This window comes from Gracilinanus agilis, chromosome 1 (assembly GCF_016433145.1).
Source record: "Gracilinanus agilis isolate LMUSP501 chromosome 1, AgileGrace, whole genome shotgun sequence".
Taxonomy (NCBI): domain Eukaryota; kingdom Metazoa; phylum Chordata; class Mammalia; order Didelphimorphia; family Didelphidae; genus Gracilinanus; species Gracilinanus agilis.
This window is the reverse complement of record NC_058130.1, coordinates 229,458,103-229,480,907: the sequence shown is the minus strand read 5'-3', so window position 1 is coordinate 229,480,907 and position 22,805 is coordinate 229,458,103. Positions and strand designations below refer to the sequence as shown.

Below are 22,805 nucleotides of genomic sequence, written 5' to 3'. Positions count from 1 at the left end.
GGTCTTTTCTGTGCAAATACCTGGAATTCTTCAATTTTGTTGAATGCCCATACTTTCCCTTGGAAATATATAGTCAATTTTGATGGGTAGTTGATCCGTGGTTGCAGGCCCAGCTCCTTCTAAGTCTGTTTTGCTAGATTACATCCAAGTCACATACACACTAGCTGTGGGTGTCCTCCCAGGCTCTGTCCTGTTCCTTTTATCTTTTCTCTCTCTACACTCTCACTTAGTGACCTCCTAAGCTCCCATGGGTGTAGTTATTATCTCTAGACAGATGATTACCAGGTCTGTAGATCTAGCCTTAGTCTTCTGAGCACCAGTCCTATATAAAAAACTGGAAATGACTCAGGGAGGGAAGGAATAAACATTTGCAGTTATCCCTTCCATATCTCGGGGGTTTAAGGGCATGATGCCCCTGAGATCTGGAGAATCTTTGTAAAAATTTGTGGCCCTCCCTTTGTACCAGAGAAGAATAATTTTTACTTTTTCTTTAATGAGGTGTTTATAGTACCTTATTGTAAATTTTGGATTACGTGTGCATTTTTGAGTTTCTAAACTTTTTCTGAGTTTCTACAAAACTTCCCCCAAATCCCCACTTATGCTGACTCATGATATATTTAAAGTATCATGGGGACTGTAGATAGTGCCTACTATGTGCCAGTTACTATGCTAAATAATGTTATTTCAGTTGATCTTCCCAACAACCTTGGAAGGCAGGTGTTATTATCATCCTCATTTTACAGAGGAGGAAACTGAAGCAAATGTCAGTTAAGTGACTTGCTCAGGGTCACACAGCTAGTAAATGTCTGAGGCTGGATTTTAACTCGGGTCTTCCTGACTCCAATGCTCTATCCATGATGCTACCTGTCTGCCCCAACTGTTATTTGGACAATCATACTGGGCATTTCAAACTTGACATCCCATGGCGATCTAAAACTGTGTGCCCAAAACATTATAACTCCTTACACTCAGCTACTGTATCCAATTAGTTGCTAAACCTTATTCTTTCCTATGTTCACAACATCTCTTGCATCTATCATCTCACCACTCACAGTTTTTTAGGCTCTCATCACCTCTTACTTGGACCACTTATTGTACATCTCCTATTTGGTCTCCCTAACTCACATCTTAGCCAACTGCAGCTCATCCTCCACAAAGCCACCAAAGTGATTTTTCCTAAAAAAGAACCAACTTTTCTTCCTACTTCTCAAAAGCAAAGAAAACTCCAGTTTCTTCCAATAAGATCAAATAGAAATTCCTCTTTTGGCCCTTCATAACAAGCAAGGCTGCATGACTTCTTATGGCCTAGCCTACTTTCCATTCTTTGCCCACCATCTTCCATCTCTGTACATTGTGCTGGTGGTCCTCCATGTCTGAAAAGCAGCCTCTTCCCCCTACCTCTTGGAATCCTTGTTTTTCTTCCAGACTCAGTTCAATCACCACCTTTTTTTCCTGAACTCCTCTGATGCTAAGGACTTCTCTCTCCAAACAAACTTGTATTCCTTTTGTCCAAATTCTGTATTATGCTAATATGTGCCTATCCTACCTCCCCATGGTCTGGAGGGCAATTTGGAATTATGCCCAAAGGGCGATGGAACCAAACATACCTTTTGATCCAGTTATGTCATTACTAGGTCTATATCCCAAAGAGATAAAAAAGGGGGTGGGGAGAAGACCTGCTTATACAAAAATATTTATAGCTGCACTTTTTGTGGAGGTAAAGAATTGGAAACTGAAGGGATGTCCCTCACTTGGGGAAAAATTGTGGTATATGATGATGATGGGATATTATTGTTCTGTAAGGATGATGAACAGGATGATTTCAGAAAGAGCTGAAAAGACCTACATGAATTGATGCAGAGTGATATCAGCAGAACCAGGAGAACACTGTGCACAGTAACAGCAATATTGTGGAATAATCAAATGAGATAACTTTGCCACTCTCAGCAATACAATGATCCAGGACAATTCTGAAGGACTTATCACAAAGAATGCTATCCACTTCCAGAGAAACAACTGTTGGGAGTCAGAATGCCATTCAAAGCATATGATTTTTTTACTTAGGTTTATTTGGGTTTTTGTTTTATATGATTATTCTCTTACAAAAATGAACAATATGGAAAAAGGTTTGGATGATAATACATGTATAACCTAGATCAATCAAATTGCTTGCCAGCTCTGGGAGAGGAAAGGGAAAGGAGGGAGAGAATTTGGAACAAATAACTTCAGAAAACTTATGTGGATATTTCTTATTCCATGTAAAAATAAAATATCTTTATAAAAAATAAGGAAGACAGGAATTTTTCACTGTTTCAATCTTATCTCTGTATCCTTAGCAATTAACACACTGCCTGACACAGAAAAGGGATTTAGTCAATACCTGGAAACTGATTACAATAGGCAAAAATAAAGAATTCTGATTTTAGAATGTTTTTTAAAGGAAAAGTGATACAATACATTTACCTTTTAATGTTCAATTTGATAACCCTTAAAAACCAAAGTCTGCAGAAAAGAAACCCTGAGGATTTTTAAGGGACTTAAAATGAAAACAACATCATAAGTCAATTTTTCCAAACAACAGAAAGATACTCCTGATATGCCAAGAGTTCTGTTCTTTAAGATAGCTGATTCTTAGATTCAAAATCAGGCTACTAGAAGGGTTTTACTGATATTTCATCTTGTCTCATAAAAGCAGTTTGGTTTGGATTTTGACTGACATTGGTTTTACTGATACTTCATTTCGTCTCATAAAAGTAGACTGAGGCAGTGTTAACAGATAGACTGCTGAAAGAATAGCAAAGAGTCGATGACATCAGGTTCCGGGAAGTATCACAAAGAAGCCCAGTGGTTACGGTTATTCTAGCCAACATCCTTTACCTTTGTAACATAGCTGGGAAAATGCTGATGCCTTTAAAGCAGGGGTTCTTAACTTTTTGTGTGTCTTGGACCCCTTTGGCAATCCGGTAAAGCCTATACACCAGTTCTCGGAACATTTTAAATTCATAAAGTAAAACGAATAGGATCACTAAAGAAACCAATTATATTGAAAGAGTTATCCAAAAAACTTTTTTTAAGTTTCCTGACAGTGGATTAAGAATCCCTATCTTAACAGAAGTATGTCTCCTCATCCACTGTCATTCAATTGTATACTTATTAAGTCAGACACAAACACAACTCTGCTAAGGGATGACAAAAGAACTGTGGTGCAAAAATCCAACACCAGAGGGTGCTCGATCATTATTATCAAGACATTTGCTAACACTAGGGGGATACTCTACCTCACCTTCCTCGTTTATTTTTTTTTAAAGGATTATATTGAAATTTGCTTACCTTATAATGATTTGTGTGATGATCAAAAGATTAAAAAATAAGAAAGCCTTCTACAAATGTAATATAATGCATTTAGAGAACAATGGGATGATTTCTTCCTGTGGCATGTCACTAGAGAACAGCCACTCTGAGAAATGAGGCACATGAGAAAAGCCCAATTTTCTGGTGACAAATTTCTGTGAAACAGATACCCACCAAGCTGTCTATGTTTTTAAAAAGGTAAAGTATCCCCCTGCAAACACTGCTGCCAATAAATACGCAGGAGACGTGTTTCTTGACTCAGAGAAGCAATCACGTCTTTAGCTAGATTTCTCTTCCTCTCTGCCTGATAAATATAACCTTACTTACTAGGGCCACTGGAGACTGGTAAAAGAACTCAGGGAAGGGACATGCTGAAAGTAAGGCCGAAGGGGTCTAGAATTAGAGGCTGAAAAAGTTAAGTAGGGGGGAAAAAACCACCAGGAGCATCTAGAGACTAAGCCCAGCTGTGACTCACCCTCTTGGCATTTTCAGGCAATACTTGTGGTCCAAGAAGGATTTCTATATTTCCAGCAAAAATCACAAGGTTTGGAAAAATGAAGTTATTTTCTCTCTTTGGAGCTTCATGCTCTTCTCAAGCAGGTCACACTCACCTTGGGGCGCTCTTCCTTTTTCAAAGCAATGGCTTCCAATTTTGCTTCATATTCTCCTTGGACTTGGTCTCTCTTCTTTAATACATTCTATGGGGGAGGGAGAATAGGATGGGAAAGAAAAAAGACGGATAAACAAAAAAATGTATAATAGAGTACTTCCTAGCTGTGTGACCCTGGGCAAGTCATTTAACTTCATTGCCTAGATTTTACTATTCTTCTGCCTTGGAACTAATACACATTATTGATTCTAAAATAGAAGGTAAGAGAGAGTTTAAAAAACAAAAGAATAAGAGATGATCACAACCCCAAGCCCTTTTTCCTCAGTCCCATATTACTGTGGTCATTGTCATCTTAGCCCTAGAAAGGTTTGAAAGCTATCCTAATTCTCTCTCAAACAAATCAATCCCTTCTCTTTTTTGAACTTAATTTTTTTTTCCAATAAGTACACTAAGGACTAAGCACAAAGTTATATCCCTCAGATGAGGGGTCACAAAGTAGCTCTGGGGATGTGGCTATTCTAGAAATTGTATATTAAAGTGTTAGGCTAGAGAAGCCCCAAGATTTCAAAGGTGAGCAGCTGGCCTTGGTACCAAGGAAGAAAACAGAAACAAGAAATCGAGCCTACAAAATATTACGGGGCTTTGAAGTTACCAAAGAAGTTTTCATAAACATCATTTCATTGGAGTCTTATTTCAACTCTGTGGAGCAGGCATTGTTACAGATGGGGAAAGAAACTCATAAAAGTGAAATGACTTAAGTCACATAGAGCTAGTAAATAGCAGAGCTGGGGAAAGAATATAGATTTTCTAACTTTCAAAAGAGATACTATTTCTAATGCACTATCTGGCACATAACAGACATCTAATTAATGCTTGTTCCTTTCTCTTCCCTCAAAAAATCTTGGCCACTGTTCCACTATACTACACAGCCAGGCTGGGTCTATTGGCATTTTTATTCTAATAACGAGGAGGAAGGTATAAGTGTTAGGCGGACCACGTTGGAGGCCAACTAATATGATAGGTCCAACCATAAGGCAGGTTCTCTGATTTCTGGCTGAGAAAACTCAAAGAGATAGACCATCCCAATTTCCTACCACTCCACACATCAAGATATTAGCATATCAAGTATTTTATTCTAATCTATTTTAAATTTAATTAACCAATTAATTAAATTTATTATACAAATAATTTTATATTACACATATAATACAATTATATAATACAAATAATATTATACAAATAATTTATTCATTTAAAATATTTTTCCATGGTTACATGATTCATGTTCTCTCCCTCCCTCCTCCCAGAGCTGACAAGCAATTCCACTGGGTTATACATGTGTTATTACCTACATATCAAATCTCTTAAATGCTAATACATAAAACTCAAACTATTTCTTACACTGCCAAAAGTGGGTATTGTAGGCAATTCTACAAAGTTAGATGCTAAGTTTTGCAGAATGTGGCAACTAATGGCATTAAGAGGAGGGTGAGAAGAAGAAATTGATACACAGCTAGGGCAGAAGCTAGATGGAAGGGCTGATTTAATTCTTATGGATGGGAAGTTAAAGAAAATTAACAGAAAGGGGAATATGATCTCTTTTGTCAAGTACTTCCTGACTTCTACAACTTTATTATAAGGTCAGATGGCAAGAAAGAAAGCAACCATTTCTCATAAAGCACTATCTCTAACAAATTTTTAAAAATCACAAAACTGTAGGCTTAGTACTAAATAGTGTGGCTAATTAGGGAAGAGTTATCCCTTGAAAATATAAAGGATTTTGTATCAGGGAAACCATGGGACCATAAGAGATGAATTCATGTCAAAGAGAATCTTTACAAGAATGGTAAAGAAGTTGGGTAATAAACGAGAAGGAGATGGCATTTCTTTTTTTAACTTAAAATTTTTTTTCATTTTCATGTAGAAGTAATTTAAATAATTTTTAAAATATATTATGATTCAGACTCTCTCCCTTCATTCCTCCATCCACCCCTCCCTGAGGTAGCAAATAATCTGATATAGGTTATATCAGTGCTTAATTTAATCTAGATTTCCATATTCTTTATGCCATCATAGAAGATACATATAAACAAATACAATAAAAAAACTCATGAAAAGTGAAAGATTGTGTAGTATGATCTGCAATCAGCCCCCAATAGTTCCTATTTTGGCTGTGGATAGCATTTTTTATCATGAGTTCTTTGGGATTATCTTGGAACCTTGTTTTGCTGATAATAGTTTTGCCCATCACAATTGATCTTTATACAATATTTCTGTTACTGTATTAACTGTTTTCCTGGTTTTGCTCATTTTACTTTACATCAGTTCACAGAAGTCTTTCCAGGTTTTGTTTTGTTTTTTAACTCATCCTCTTTATCATTTATTATGACACAATAGTATTCCATGTCAACAATATTCCACAACTTGTTCAGCCATTCCTCAACTGATGGACTCTCCCTCATTTTCCACTTCTTTGTCACTACAAAGAGCTGCTAAAAATATTTTTGTATTAAGTAGTTCCATTTCCCCTATCTCTGATCTCTTTCGGATACAGACCTAGTAGTGGTATTGCTAGGTCAAAGGGTGTGCATAGTTTTATGGCCCTTTGGGCCGGGTTCCAGATTGCTCTTCAGAATAGTTGTATCAGTTCATAGTTCCACTAACAGTGTAATAATGTCCTGATTTTCCAACATCCCTTCCAATATTTATTATCTTTTATTTTTTGTCATATTAGCAAATTTGATGAGCTTGAGGTGGTATCTCAGAGTTGTTTTAATTTGCATTTCTCTAATCTATAGTTATTTGCAGTATTTTTTCATATGACTATCGATTAATTACTTCATCTGAGAACTACCTGTTCATATCCCTTGACCAACGGGAGAATGTTTTGTATTCTTATAACTTTGACAAACTCTCTGTTTGAGAAATGAGGTCCTTGTCACCGATACTTGTTATAAAACTTTTCCCCTCTAATCTTGGTTGCATTGGTTTTATTTATACAAAACTTTAAAATTTAATGTCATCTAAATTATCCTTTTCATTTTTTTATGCTTTCTGTGTCTTGTTTGGTCATATATTCTTCCCTTGTCCATAAGTCTGACAGGTAAACTTTTCTGTGTTTCTCTAATTTTTTTATGGCATTACCTTTATTTATAGATCAAAATATGCATTTTGACTCCATGTGGTCTATGCCCTGTTTTTGGTATATTGTTTTCCAGTTTTTCCAGCAGTTTTTTTCAAATAATGAGTTCTTCCCCTTAAAGCTTGGAATTTGGGGATTATCAAACATTAGGTTACTATGGTCATTAACTAGTGTGTGTTGATTACCTAACATATTCCACTGATATACTACTCTATTTCTTAGCCAGTACCAGGTTGTTTTGATTACTACTTTATCGTATAATTTGAGTTCTGGTACTGCTAGGCCTCTTTCCTTCATATATTTCCCATTAATTCCCTCATTCTTGACCTTTTGTTCTTCTAGATGAATTTTCTTATTTTTTTCTAGTTCTAAGAAATATTAAGAAAAGCTTTTAATGCCCTGAGAGTCCAACCTGGTAAATCAGAAAAGGCCAACTTAAAAAAAAATACTTTATTTTTTCCTCAGTTACATGGAAAACAATTTTTAACCTTTTTAAAAATTTTTTTTCAACCAAATTCTCCTCCTCCCTTCCCTGAGACCATACGCTATTTGATACTTTTACACGTGCAATCACACAAAATATTTTCCCGTATAAGATACTAGAATGGCTGTCTGATGGCGTTGTCCCCTAGTGGGCCAACACTCAAAGTCTTTCTGGTTTGGTAGGGTACATCAAAACTAGAAAGAAGAAAGTATCAAGGAAGAAAAAGTGATCAACATATCAAAGACTGCAAAGAAGTCAAGGAGAATGAAAATTGAGAAAAGACCACTGTACTTGGCAACTAAGAAATCATTAGTAACTTTGGAGAGAACGGTTTCAAATAAATAAAATAAAGATCTGATATCCAAGATAGGAGAAATTTTATACACACACACACACACACACACACACACATATATTGGAGCCAAAGGCTTGGGTTTAAGCTCTTCATCAGATACATCCTAGTTGTGTGATTCTGGGTGAGTCACTTACTCTCTTGGCACTTCTCAGTGCTCTAGACAACTCTCTAAGACTAAAAGCTACAGAGAAGGTACCATCCTAGATTGGTAGATATTTCCTCTTCTAAAAAGTGTTCTCTAAGTCATTGGGATCACAAGTATAGTCCTCATGCCTCTATCTTAACCAAGAGAATTGATACAAATATATAAGAATTTACAAATATATTGTTATACACAATACAAATATATAAGAATAAAAACTATTCCCCAAAAGGAAAATGGTCAAAGAATAGGAATTGTTTTCAAAGAAGAAATTTCAAGAATTCATCCATCACATGAAAGATGTTCTAAATCACTAATAAAAGAAATATAAATACTGCGGTTTCTCACCTCTCACTTGTGAGACTGACAAAGATGACAAAAGATGAAACCAAGAAATGCTGGAGGGAATATAGGAAGGCATTCTTACTAATACAACTTTGGCAGAGTTGTGATTTGGTTATATCCTTAAACCAGCAATACCACTAACCAGTCATATACAGCAAGGAGGTCTTACAAACAGAGAAAACTCTAATATATATAAAACTATTTCTAGCACTCTTTTTTGCAGTAGCAAAAAACTGCAAATGAAGTGGGTGTCTATTAATTGGGGAGTAGTCTAACAAATTATGCAATAGAACATAATGGGATATTACTATGCTGTAAGAAAGTATACATATGAAGAATTCAAAGAAACTTGAGAAAACTTTGTATTCTTGCATGAATTAGTGTACTGGGAACTAAAGAGAGTCAAAAGAACAATTTATACAAAGAAAACAACACTGGAAAACTTCATGACTCTAATCAATACAGGAACCAATCAGCATGTCTCCTGCGTCACGAGAGAATGTTAGCAAACTACAAGTACAAAATAAAGTATATATTTTCAGATATTGCCAATTTGCTTATTTATTTTTCTTGAATATATATGTACATATATACACATCACAAAGAAAAAGCTCTATTTAGAAAAGTAAGAAATGACAATGATGTAAGAAAAAAATTAATAAAACTTTTTTTTTAAAGAGAAAGTAGCATCATCTGGTGGAGGGTCCCAAATGTCAGGTAGACACATTATTCAGGAGAGAACAGATTAAGTAGTCACTCAAGATTTTTGAAGAGAAGAATGACTTGATCATATAAATGCTTAAGATGGATTATTTTGTTAGATATACAAAGGATGAGTTGAGGGGGTACTGAGAACAGGTGGGGGAAATTCTGCCAGATAGCTACTGTCAGAGTGTAAGTTGGAAGTAACAGTAACTAAGTAATAGAAGTAATATAACTAACACAACTAATAAAAACTGAATTAAGGTAGAGGCACATTAGGGACACATGAAATGGAGAAAAACAAAAAGGATGTTGCAAAGGTGGAAAATGAAACCTGGATGTGAAACCGAGATGTTGAGAGTGAAATTTTGGATGGGAAAGAGAGAAAGGGAAGGGAAGAGTCAAGGATAACCTAAAGAAAAGGAGCAAGAGAAACTGGTGACTGCAGGCACAATTCAATCAATAAACATTTATTACTATGTTCCCCAAATGATGCTAAAAGGCAGGGTATACAAAGAAATAGTCTTTGCCCTCAAGGAGCTCATAGTCTCAAGAGGAAAACAACACATGAAAAGAAGTTGTGATGAGGAGGGAGATGCATCACAGAAAGAAATCAATGGCAAGGCAACAAAAAGGAGTTTGGTTGTGAACATGCTGAGTTTAAAGTGCCAGTTAGTTCAATTAAATTCACCAAACATGCATCAAGCCCCTTTGGAGAGACAAGAACAACAGAAAACATAGTCCCTGGACCCCAAGAACCCACGTGTCCTCTATGAGAGGAGACAATACTTATGCAGAGAAATTAATAAACACAAGGTAGTTTGGGGAAGGAGAAAGTGCTAACAACTGGAGGATCAGGAAAGGCTACCTTAAAGCGGAGACATTCTGCAGGCAGCTGGAGACTCAGGACTAGTGCTCAGGAGAGTGGTCAAAAGAGAGATATCAGCATGTGGGGCAACTGTATTGAGGAGAAGGTAACTGAAGCTGCAGGAGTAAATGGGGTTGTCAGTGGAGGTAGATTAGAGACCACCTCATGGGGCAGAGACAGTATGAGTATTATTTTATCCATGTTACAGATGAGGAAACTGAGGTTGGAAAAGGCTAAGTGGTTATAAAAAGTGAGTCTTTTCTATAGTTATATATATATATGTGTGTGTGTGTGTGTGTGTGTGTGTGTATATACACACACACACACACACACACACACACACACAGAGACTCTTTGGATGGCACTGTGAATTGGGCTAACCACTCTGGAAAAAAAATTGGAATTACGTGAGAAAAGTTACAAGGTTTTATGTCCTTTGACTCAGTGAGTGCCCATAATGGGTATATTCTCCAAACAAGCCAAAGACAGGTAACTCCAATGTACATCAAAATTTCAATTTCTGTGGCAGTGAAAAAAAAAAAGCCATTCCCCAAGGCAGTGTCTGAGAAGGAATTCAAACCCAGTAGTATTCTATCCATTATACCATATAGAATGCTTCCAGCTGTGAATTTTTTCCTTAACCCCCTTATTCTAAAAGCAAGTTGGACTTCAGGTCCTTGGCACTCTGGAGAAGAGAGAGGAGAACTGCAGTAAAAAAAACAAAAAAGTCAGAGTAGGACTTCAAAGTCCTAATTAGCCCTTGGACCTGAGGCAGCAACATGACCATCTCTCTCCCCTCCACAATGAGTGATCAATACTGGCAGAACCTGAACTTCTCCAAGTCTCTTCTAGACTCAGGCTGAATTTATTCAAAGTAACTTTAGAGGTCAGGCTCACTGATGTCTCTTGACACACAACTCTGAAAGAATATCGAGGCACTTACTAAATTATTTAGTCATTATAACAATTCTGTGAAGTGAAGATGACAGGTATTAGTGTTCTGTTTTTACTGTGGAGGAAACCTAGTCTCAGAGAAGTGACTTAAAACTATGTTCACCACAGGCAGGAGGCAGAGATCAAATGAGATAATATTTGTACAGTGCCTGGCACATAGGAAGCATTTAATAAATGCTCATTCCTATCCCTTTCCCTTGGAGAGATGGGATTTCTAATTATATATATCAAATACAAAAGCACTTTTTGTAGTAGCTAAAGACTGGAAACAAAGTCAATAACCTGTTAACTGGGGAATCACTAAATAAGTCTCCTGACTCTCAGTGCAATGCTCATGAAAATAGCTCTTTTTCTTACTTGCCCTATTCCCCTATATTATTTTATTTTTTTCCTTTCGAAAAAATTTTTATACTCCTTTTTGCATCACTTACATTTCCCAGTGTGACTTTCCCCGCTTCCTATCCCTTATATAAAACAAAATTTAGAAAGGGGAAGAAAACCTAGTTCATAAAAACTAAAGAAACCACCAAGTCTGACATGTATCATTCCATACTCCTAGACTACTCTTCTTCAAAGGAAGGAGAGGGGTGGATTCTCATATCTCTTCTTTGGGGCCATGTTTAGTCGTAATTTTCTGTCAGTATCTGGTTTTGTTTTGTTAATGCTGTTATTTCCATGTATACTACTGTTGTTATTGTTCAGTTGTTTCAGTTGCATCTGACTCTTACTTTCTTGGAAGAGATACTGCAGTGGTTTCCCATTTCTTTCTCCAACTCATTGTGCAAATGAGAAAATGAAGGCAAGCAGGATTAATAACCTGGCCAGAGTCCCCCAACGATTAAGTGTGTCTGAGGCTGAATTTGAACTCAGCAAGATGAATCTTTCTGACTCCAAACAAAACATTCTATCTATTGCACCCCCTAGCTGCTCTACACAGTGGTCATCATTATGAATGCCATTTTCCCGTTTCACCTTACTTTATTTTGCACTAGTTCATTCAAGTCACCCTTGTATTTTTCATATGTATTCTTACAGTATAATATTCTATTATATGCATGTACTAAAACTTGTTTAGTCATTCCCTAGTTAACAGGTTATGGACTTTGTTTCTAAGTCCTTTGCTGCTACAAAAAGTGCTTTTGATTTTGATATATATGATCGGAATTTTCCTTCTCCTCTTTAACCACCTTAGCATATTTCCTTGCATTGGAACCTCTGGGTCAAAGAGTTCAAACATTTTAGATTTGTTAACACAGTTCCAAATTTCTTTCCAGAAAGACTGGATTAATCTATAACTCCAATAGTGCATCAATGTTCCTGTATTTCCTCCAACATCAACTGTTTGCCATGTTCTGTCACTTTTAAATATCTAATGAGTAGAGGTGACATCTGTAATTTTTATTTGCATTTTTCTTATTATTAGTGATCTGGATTCACAGTGTTTAACTATGACTATCAACTATCTAGCTATTCATAGTTTGTAGAACTATTCTTTTGAGAACTGTTTGCTCATGTCTATTGGGGAACTTATCCAGTTATCTATTGGAGAATGGCTTTCAGACTTAAATATTCATGTAAGTTGCCTATATATCTTGGATATTAGACCCATCATCAATAATTGATGGTAAGCTGGTTTCTCTCACACCCTGTCCCTCCGTATCAACCACAAAGCTCATTCTCAATGCCCAGGGCTAACAAGAGTTTTATCCTGTCACTTCAAAAGCTTTTTAAAAAAAGATTGTTTATAAAAAGCTAAAGTAAAAACAAAAACTAGAATTTTTGCCTATCTGTCCAAACACTGTCTCATGATGAGGATCTACCTTTTACCCTAGAAAATCTGCATCACTGATCTCTATGATTGGTCAGAAATACTGCCACTGTACACTCAAAGAACAAGCATTTATTAAGTCCTTGTCATGAGCTTAGCATTAATGCCCTTAGGATAAAGTTGTGAATTGGGCCAACCCCTCTAGAAAAAATTTGGAATTATGTGAGAAAAGTTACTACAAGGTTCTATGTCCTTTGACAAAGTGATCTCCAACAATAGGTATATACCCCAAAGAGGTCAAAGACATAATGCCAATGTACATCAAAATTACAGGATTGTTGTTTTTTTTTTGAGACATCAATGCACTGTTGGCTGAATTGTAAACTAATCCAACTATTTTGGAGACCAATTTGGACCTATACCCAAAGAGCTATAAAACAATACATACCCTTTAATCTAGCAATACCATTACTAGTTCTGTATCCCAAAGAGACAAAAAAGGAAGAGAACACATATGTCTAAAAGCTCTTTTTGTGGTGGCAAAGAATTGGAAAGAGAAGGGATATCCAACAATTGGGGAATGGCAGAGTAAGTCATGGTATACGATTATTATGGAATACTATTGGTTTTAAGAAATGATAAGCAGAAGGATTTCAGAAAAACCTAGAAAGACTTACATCAACTGATGTAGAGTGAAGTAAGTAGAACCAAATCATATCACACAGTAACAGCAATATTGAACAATGAACAATTGTGAACTCAGAAATTCTCAGCAATATAATGATCCAAAACAATCCCAGAGGTCTCATGATTAAAATAATTTTAAAAAGCCATCTACTTCCAGGGAAAGAAGTGATGGAGTCTGAATCCAGACCAAAGAATACATTTTTTTTTCAATTTCTTTCTCAACATTTTTTGTTTGAGTTTTCTTCCATGAAAAGTTTATAATGGGAAATATTTTACATGATTACTTTAGATTCTATATCAGATTGTATGTATCTCAGTGAAAAGGGAGGAGAGGGAAGGAATGAGACTCAATTGTTTTAACATGTTAAAATTGTTTTTACATGTAATGGGGGAAAATTAAATATATTGTTAAAAATCACAATTTTGTGGCAGTAAAAAAAAAGTGGAAACAAAGCAGGTGTCCAAAACTAAGATAAATGAATGGAATATTCTTACATTATACAAACAATAAATATGAGCATACAAATAGGTGTAGTAAGGGTCCTCTGATACAGTGAATAAAGCAGAACAAGAGAAAAATGACACAACTATGATAATATAAATAAAAACACTATTATAAATTTAATTACATATAAACCAGAGTACAGAGGATGAACCAATAAGTTCTTCATAGAGAGGTGAGGGAATAGAGGTATGCAATGTTGCATAACCTTCAAACCAGGTTATGAAGGAGGATTGAGCTCTTTGAGAGAAGGAAGTGAAGAACTTTTCTTTTTGTAATCCCAATGCTTTTCACAAAGTAAACACTTAAAAAATGCTTTATTCCTTCCTTCATGCTCATCCCCTGTGGCATCCCCTACCCACAATTCTCACCCCAAAGCATATATGTGTGTGTGTGTCACACACACTTCTTTTTAGATCAGAACATAATTCACTATTTAAAGAGGCTATATAAATCTCATATATCTCACCACCTACACTTCCTTGAGAAATGAAATGTTAATAACAGTCTTCAAAAAGGCTTTATAATATAAACAACATTCACCAAGAGGTTATAATTATGATGTTTACACAAGAGTATTAAGTGGCAAAAGTGGGAGGTCTCCCTCTACTAAATATTTACTACAAAACTACTTTATTCAAGGTTTCATACATTGTCAAATTAGTCACTGCATTTCCTCCATTGTCTATCCTTACCCAAAAAAAAAAAAAAAGGCTAAAGGAAAGGCTCGTGAGAGATTGGGGAAGGAAAGGCAGATACAACTGGATGAGACTGTGATAAAAAAACAAAAAGCACTATAAATCATTTCAAACCAAAAGCCACACATAGGTTTCCTTCTCACAGAATTGCACTGCTTTGGGTTTTCCTTGTTTGCCATATTTTCTTTCTAAAGGAAAATGAATGTAAATCAGAGAAAGCTGACTATATTTTTTCCCTTGAAAGAGATCAATTAGTTCCCTTTGATCTCCCTTGCATTGGGATCTCTGAATTAAAGAAAGGGGCAAAAGAGGCAAATCTGACCTCACAGCTCTCATCAAGGCTTGAAGGGAAGACACCCCTGACTGGAATATGACTTTGGAAGTAGGATAAGTTTAAAAAAAAGTTGAGAAGTAGGGAGTGGAGAAATCCAATTATACCAAGTATTGAATAAAGCTTAATGCAAGGTATCCCAAAAGTCTAAGAGTTTTAATAACTGAAAATTACACCAAACTTTTGGAACATCCTAAATATTAAGAAAAATCTACTTATACGAGAAAATTCAAGACAAGTAGAAGCATGGTAGGTTTTCAGGTGAGGATCTATGGAGCTAGAAACAAAAACAAATTCTGTCATCAGAGTATACCAGAAACCATCTCGAATGGAAAATGAAATGTATGAGGAATTTAGGAGACATAATCCAAGATTGGCATGGAGTCAAGATATGGTAGTGTTAGCTGGATGTTTGCTAGTGCTCTCTTGACTAAAAGTAGAGTAGCTAATAACTCTTTTACTTGCTTTGATCCTTCAGTCAAACATGTATGAAGCATGTGTCAGGAACAAAAAAAATAAACCAAGTTCTATTCTAGATTTGAATCTTTGTAAAAATAAAAACTGGTATTGGAAGAGTGGAAATCATGGGAACCATGAAAGACTAGATATGATCACTCAATCACACTGGTGACAGGAAAGGAAGAAAATTTAGGCATAGTCTAACCATGCTTTAGACTTTGAAAGAGTAGATTTCAAATAGTTAAAAAGGTAGTTAGGATTCTAGAACTAAAATTTTCCCTGAAACCTCTCATGAAGGAGATTCTGAAGACACAAAAAGAAACAAGTTAGATAAGGGGGGGGGGGAGGAAGCATCATCTAAAAACACACAGAGAATTATCAAGAAATTGATTTTTTGCTCCAAGTCACTTAATGTTAGAAATGCCATTTAAAACAATTGTTCTTCATGCCTGGCAAAATTGACCAAAAAAGCAAAAATGACAAACGATGAAGGGGTAGATGAAAACAGGCACAGTAATACACTATTGGTAGAGCTCTGAATTGGTCCAGCCATTCCAGAAAGCAATTTGGAACTCTGCCCTCAAGGGTACTCAACTATGCATATGCTTTGATCCAGTAATACCACTTTTCAGCTTTCACCTCCAAAGAGATCAAAGAAAAACAAAAAGTACCCATGTGTAAAACATTCAGAGTAGCTCTTTTTTTCCCCAGTATTGGCAAAGAACTAGAAACTAAGAAGTTGCTCATCAGTTGGGAAATGGCTGAACAAATGATGGAGGATGAATGTGACAATACTACTTGTGCCATAAGAAATGGCTAAAAGATGGTTTCAGAAAAACCTGGGGTGACTTGTAGGTATTGAAGACGAGTAACAAAAATATTGTTAAGACAAATAACTATGGAAGACTTAATAACCTCTGAGGGATTTATGGTAAAGATGCTACCCACATTCAGAGGAAGGACTGCAGGAGAGGAAACATATAAGATAAACAATTGCTTGAATGCATGGGCTGAGGCGGACATGAATGGGAAATAGACTCTGAACAAGGACACATGTTACAACCAGTGGAAATGTGCATTGGCCATAGGTGGGGGGAGAGCGGGGGGTGAAGGGGAAAGTAGGGACATAAAGTATGTAAACAGGTTAAAAACGAATATTAATAAATGTCTAATAATAAAAAAAAAGAAAGTAAGGGTTTAAAAAATTAATGGAAGACTGGACTTGGAGTCGAAAAGACATGGGTTCAAAACCTACCTTGGGTGCTTACTAGCTCTATGTCCCTAGAACAGTCATTGAATCTGTCTTAGCCTCAGTTTCCCCATGTGTAAAATATATGAAAAACAGAACCTCCTTCACAAAATTATAAAGATCTAATGAGGATAATATATGCAAATATTATATACAATAAATATCTGCAAATACAAAAAAAGACTTAATAACTCTGATCAACATAATAATCAAACATGGTTATTAGAGTACCAAGAATGAGGAATGTCATCTACTTCCTGATATAGAACTAGGAAGACTCAGCAGTACAGAAAAGGAAATATTTTTCAGTTCTGGTCAATGTGAGGATTGTTTTTCTCTGATTACAAGGATTTTTTTCTTAATGGGAGAAGATGGGAAGAAGGAAAAAAAAGATTTTTAATTAAAAAATATTTAATTAAAAAACTCAGGTTTTCAAGAGACATTCAGACAATAGAACAATTTTAGAAAGTCAAAATGTTCAAAATGAACTGAATCTGGCAAGGAAAGCTACAGACAAAAAATAGTTTTTAAAAAGCTATACTAGGGTAAAGTAGAGGATTAAAATAGCAATGGAACCACAGCTTAGGGTAGATACAAAGAGAAGGCAGAGCTGTCCAATATTTTTTTTCCTCTGCCAAAGAAAGATTTTTGGACTGAAAAGGAAAGATGACAAATGACTAGGATACTGAAAGAATATACAGTTGTGATTGCTAAGCCTTCTTGCTGTCAGTGGTCTTTGAATGATCATAAGTAAGGAAGAACCAAGATGACAGAATACCAAGAAGCAATGTAGTTCAATATGAGTTCCCATCCACAAAGCTCAGCCCAGCAGGGGAAACAAACTTTGCCTATACTATTTTAGGAGTACTGAAGGCTTGCAGATCCCCAGGTTGCCTCTGAGATCCTGATATAACACAATATTCAATATTCCAAGAAAGCAGCAATATCCCAGTCCAGACTTTCTCTTCAGAAGTGCTGCAGAGTCTATCTATCCTTAACATCAAATCTCAAGTTAGGAATTGGGCTAGAAGAATAGGCAAACCGAAAAAGAAACTTTACCATAATGAATTAAGGAAGAATGTTCAAAATTCAAGCATAGAAGAGAATGACTCTAAAACATCTATCAGCAATGCCACAAAGAAAAGCATAGCTTGGACACAAAGTCAACTAGAATTCTTCGAAAAGATGAATCTTTAAGAGTTCTAAACGTTTTAATAAATGAAATAAGCATGCTTGAGGAAAAAAATTGAAAAAGAAATGAGACTATGGAAGAAAGAACTGAGAAGGGGATTAAAAGTTTGGCACAAGGGGCACTTTAAAACTTTTCCAAGCAATAAACTCCTTAAAAATTTAAATGAACCAAATAAAATCCATCAATTCCAAAGATAACAAGAAATGTTAGTAATAATAAATGTTAATAAAATAAAAGGCTGAAAAATGGGAAAAAATGTAAAGTATCTCACAGAAAAAAGGAAAACCAACTGTCCTAGAAAACAAAGTGAGAGGGAAAAAATTTAAAATTATTGCAGTATCTGACAGGAATTATCAAAAACATAACCTAGATGTCATATTTCAAGAAATCTTAAAAGAAACCTAACTAGATTTCTTAGAACCACAAAGTGATAGGAATGGCACTAAATAAGTAAATAAATGGTCATTTTTATTATGTTAGCTCATCCTACCCATGAGCACTCAATGTTTTTCCAATTGTTTAGATCTAGTTTTAATTGTTTGGAAAGTGTTTTGTAGTTGTATTCGTATAATTCCTGTTTGTTTTGGTAGATAGATTCCTAAGTATTTTATATTGTCTAGGGTGATTTTAAATGGTGTTTCTCTTTCTACCTCTTGCTGCTGGGATGTGTTGGAAATATATAGAAATGCTGATGATTTATGTGCATTTATTTTGTATCCTGAAACTTTGCTAAAGTTGTTGATTATTTCTACTAGTTTTTTTAGTTGATTCTCTGGGATTTTTTTATCCCATCATATCATCTGCAAAGAGTGATAGCTTAGTCTCCTCATTGCCTATTTTAATACCTTCAATTACTTTTTCTTCTCTAATTGCTACTGCTAATGTTCCTAGTACAATGTTAAATAATAGAGGTGACAATGGGCATCCTTGTTTCACGCCTCATCTTACTGGGAAGGCTTCTTATTTATCCCCATCGCATATGATGCTTGTTGATGGTTTTATATATATATACTGTTTATTATTTTTAGGAAAGGTCCTCCTATTCCTATACTTTCTAGTGTTTTCAATAGGAATGGGTATTGTATTTTGTCAAAGGCCTTTTCAGCATCTATTGAGATAATCATGTGATTTTTGTTTGTTAGATTGTTGATATATTCAATTATGTGGATGCATTTCCTCATGTTGAACCATCCTTGAATAAGGATGGTATAAATCCCACTTAATCATGATGGATAACCCTCTTGATCACTTGCTGGAGTCTTTTTGCTAGTATTCTATTTAAGATTTTTGCATCTATGTTCATTAGGGAGATTGGTCTGTAGTTTTCTTTCTCTGTTTTTGATCTACCTGGCTTTGGAATCAGTACCATATTTGTGTCATATAAGGAATTGGGTAGGACTCCTTCTTTGCTTATTATATCAAATAATTTGTATTTTACTGAATTAGAAAAAACTATAACAAAGTTCATTTGGAAGAACAAAAGATCAAGAATATCAAGGGAAATAATAAAAAAAAACATGAAGGAAGGTAGCCTAGCAGTACCAGATATTAAACTATACTATAAAGCAGTGGTCATCAAAACAATATGGTATTGGCTAAGAGACAGAAGGGAGGATCAGTGGAATAGACTTGGGTAAGTGACCTCAGCAAGACAGTCTATGATAAACACAAGAGCCCAGCTTTTGGGACAAAAATCCACTATTTGACAAAAACTGCTGGGAAAATTGGAAAACAATATGGGAGTTATTAGGTTTAGGTCAACATCTCCATCCTACACCAAGATAAATTCAGAATGGGTAAATGACTTGAATATAAAGAAGGAAACTCTAAGTAAATTAAATGAATACATAATAGTATACTTGTCAGATCTCTGGGAAAGGAAAGACTTTAAAACCAAGCAAGAGTTAGAAAAATTACAAAATGTAAAATAAATAATTTTGATTATATTAAATTTAAAAGTTTTTGTACAAACAAAACCAATGCAACCAAAATCTGAAGGGAAACAACAAACTGAGAAAAATCTTTATAACAAAAAATTCTGACAGAGGTCAAATATATAAGTATTTAAATCAATTGTACAAAGAAATCAAGCCATTCCCCAATTGATAAATGGGCAAGGGACATGAATAGGCAATTTTCAGATAAAGAAATCAAAAGTATCAATAAACACATGAGAAAGTGTTCTAAATCTCTAATAACTAGAGAAATGCAAATCAAAACAATTCTGAGGTATCATCTCACACCTAGCAGATTGGCTAAAATGACAGCAGGGGAGAGTAATGAATGCTGGAGGGGTTGTGGCAAAATTGGGACATTAATGCATTGCTGGTGGAGTTGTGAACTGATCCAACTTCTCTGGATGGCAATTTGGAACTATGCCCAAAGAGTGTTAAAAGACTGCCTGCCCTTCAATCGAAGGGCAGTCATAGCATTGCTGGGTTTGTACCCCAAAGAGATCATAGATAAAAAGACTTATACAAAAATATTTATAGCCGCACTTTTTGTGGTAGCAAAAAAACTGGAAAATGAGTATGCCCTTCAATTGGGGAATGGCTGAACAAATTGTGGTATATGCTGGTGATGGAATACTATTATGCTCAAAGGAATAACAAACTGGAGGAATTCCATGTGAACTGGAAAGACCTCTAGGAATTGATGCAGAGTGAAAGGAGCAGAACCAGAAGAACACTGTACACAGAGACCAATACACTGTGGTAAAATCAAATGTAATGGACTTCTGTACTAGCAGCAATGCCATGACCCAGGACAATTCTGAGGGATTTATGGAAAAGAATGCTACCCACATTCAGAGGAAGAATTACAGGAGTGGAAACAGAAGAAAAACAACTGCTTGAACACATGGGTTGATGAGGACATGATTGGGGATGTAGATTCAAAACGACCATCCCAATGCAACTATCAATAATATGGAAATAGGTATTGATAGATGACACATGTTAAAACCAGTGGAAATGTGCTTTGGCTATGGGGGGGGGTGTTTGGCGGGGTGAAGGGGAAAGTAAGAACATGAATCATGTAACCATGGAAAATTTTTCTAAAAAAGAAAAAATATAGGAAAAAAAGAAGGAAAAAAAAGAACCACAAAGTGAAGTGAAAATAGAAAGAACCCACCAGTACCTACTGAAAGAGACCCCAAATTAAAAACTTGCAGGAATATTATAGTCAAAATCTAGACTTTCCTGGTCAAAGAGAAAATAATGCAAGCAGCTAGAAAGAATTCAAATCCTAAGGAGCCACAGTCAAAATCATACACTATTTAGCAGCCACCACTATGCAACTCCGTTAAAGCCATCATTTAGGAACTCCATTAAAGGAAAAGGAACTTGGGATATGTTATATCAGAAAGCAAAGGATATGGGCTTTCAGTCAAGAATAACTTACCCAGTAAAACTGAGCATAATGTTACAAAGGAAAAAAATAGATTTTTAATAAATTGAGGATTTCCAAGCATTCCTGATGAAAAGACCAGATCAGTGTAGAAACTTTGAAGTTCAAACAAAGGAGCAAAGAGAAACATAAAAAGTAAACATGAATGAAGAATGATAAAGGATTATACAAGAATAAACTACTAAAGGTCAAATATGGAGAGATTGCGTGTGTGTGTGTATGTGTGTGTGTGTGTGTGTGTGTGTGTGTGTGTGTGTGTGTGTGTATCCCTCCAACCCCAAATATTATCAGGAAGTAATGAGGAAATTGTCCAAATAGACAAAGCCTAGGAGTAGTCTTATGCCTTGATCTTGAGATAAGAATGTAAAAAGAAGAAAAGAGGGGAGAAGGAAGGAAAAAGAAAAGGAAGATTAGGGAAAAATACCACAAGGTGCTGAAGTAGACATTTATATAAACAAGGGAAAGGGGAGACTTCAACCTCATTCATCTAAATTAGTCAAAAGAACATATATGCACATACATACACACAAAGCTGGGTATACATATTACACTGCAGTCAACAAGGAAATAGGAGGGAAAGGAGAGAAAAGCAGGGGAATTTGAGAGGATAGAATAAGGAAGCAGTTCTAAGCAAAACAAATATTAACAATGTACAAAAATATTTATACTTCTTTTTGAAAAGTCAAAGAATGGAAATCTGAGGGGGTACCATTAATTGGAGAAATGATAAAAAAGTATATATAGTAATAGAATACTAGGTGCTGAATTCTTATCAGTGTAAGGACCAACAGCAATTCCAGAAGATTAATGATGAAACATGCTCTCCAACACCAGATAGAGACGTAAAAGACTCAGACTACAAAATAAGTCAACTTTTTTTGGACACAGTCAATGTATTTAGATTGACTAAACATATTTATAATGAATTCTGAAAGGCCGATTTTGGCCAATTAAAACAAATAAAATATATTTTTTAAAAACAACTCCCTGGTTGTGAATTGATCCAACCATTCTGGATGGCAATTTGGAACTATGCCCAATGGGCTATAAAAGACTATCTGCCCTTTGATCCAACCATATCACTACTGGATTTATAACCCAGAGAGATCACAGGGAAAAAGATTTGCAGAAAAATATTTATAGCTGTGCTCTTTGTGGTGTCAAAAAACGGAAAACGAAGGTATGCCCTTCAATTGGGGAATGACTGAACAAATTGTGGTATATGCTGGTGATGGAATACTATTGTGCTCAAAGGAATACTAAACTGGAGGAATTCCATGTGAACTGGAAAGACCTCCAGGAATTGATGCAGAGTGAAAGGAGCAGAACCAGGAGAACATTGTATACAGAGACTGATACACTGTGGTACAATCGAATGTAATGGACTCCTGTACTAGCAGCAATGCAATGACCCAGGACAATTCTGAGGGATTTATGAGAAAAGACGCTCTCCACATTCAGAGAAAGAACTGTGGGAGTAGAAACACAGAAGAAAAACAACTGCCTGAACACATGGGTTGATGCAGACATTTGGGATGTAGACTCTAAACCCAGTGCA

At 35.6% G+C, this 22,805-nt stretch overlaps 1 protein-coding gene across 2 annotated transcripts in view; it reads right to left on the bottom strand.

Moving 5' to 3' along the window:
• Nucleotides 1–22,805, bottom strand: part of SNX30 (sorting nexin family member 30) — a 201,893-nt gene that overhangs the window by 19,184 nt on the left and 159,904 nt on the right. For both annotated transcript variants that reach the window (XM_044660509.1, XM_044660517.1), the window contains one exon: nt 3,963–4,049. In XM_044660509.1, coding sequence (XP_044516444.1) covers nt 3,963–4,049 — 87 coding nt within the window. The remainder of the gene's footprint in view (nt 1–3,962; nt 4,050–22,805) is intronic.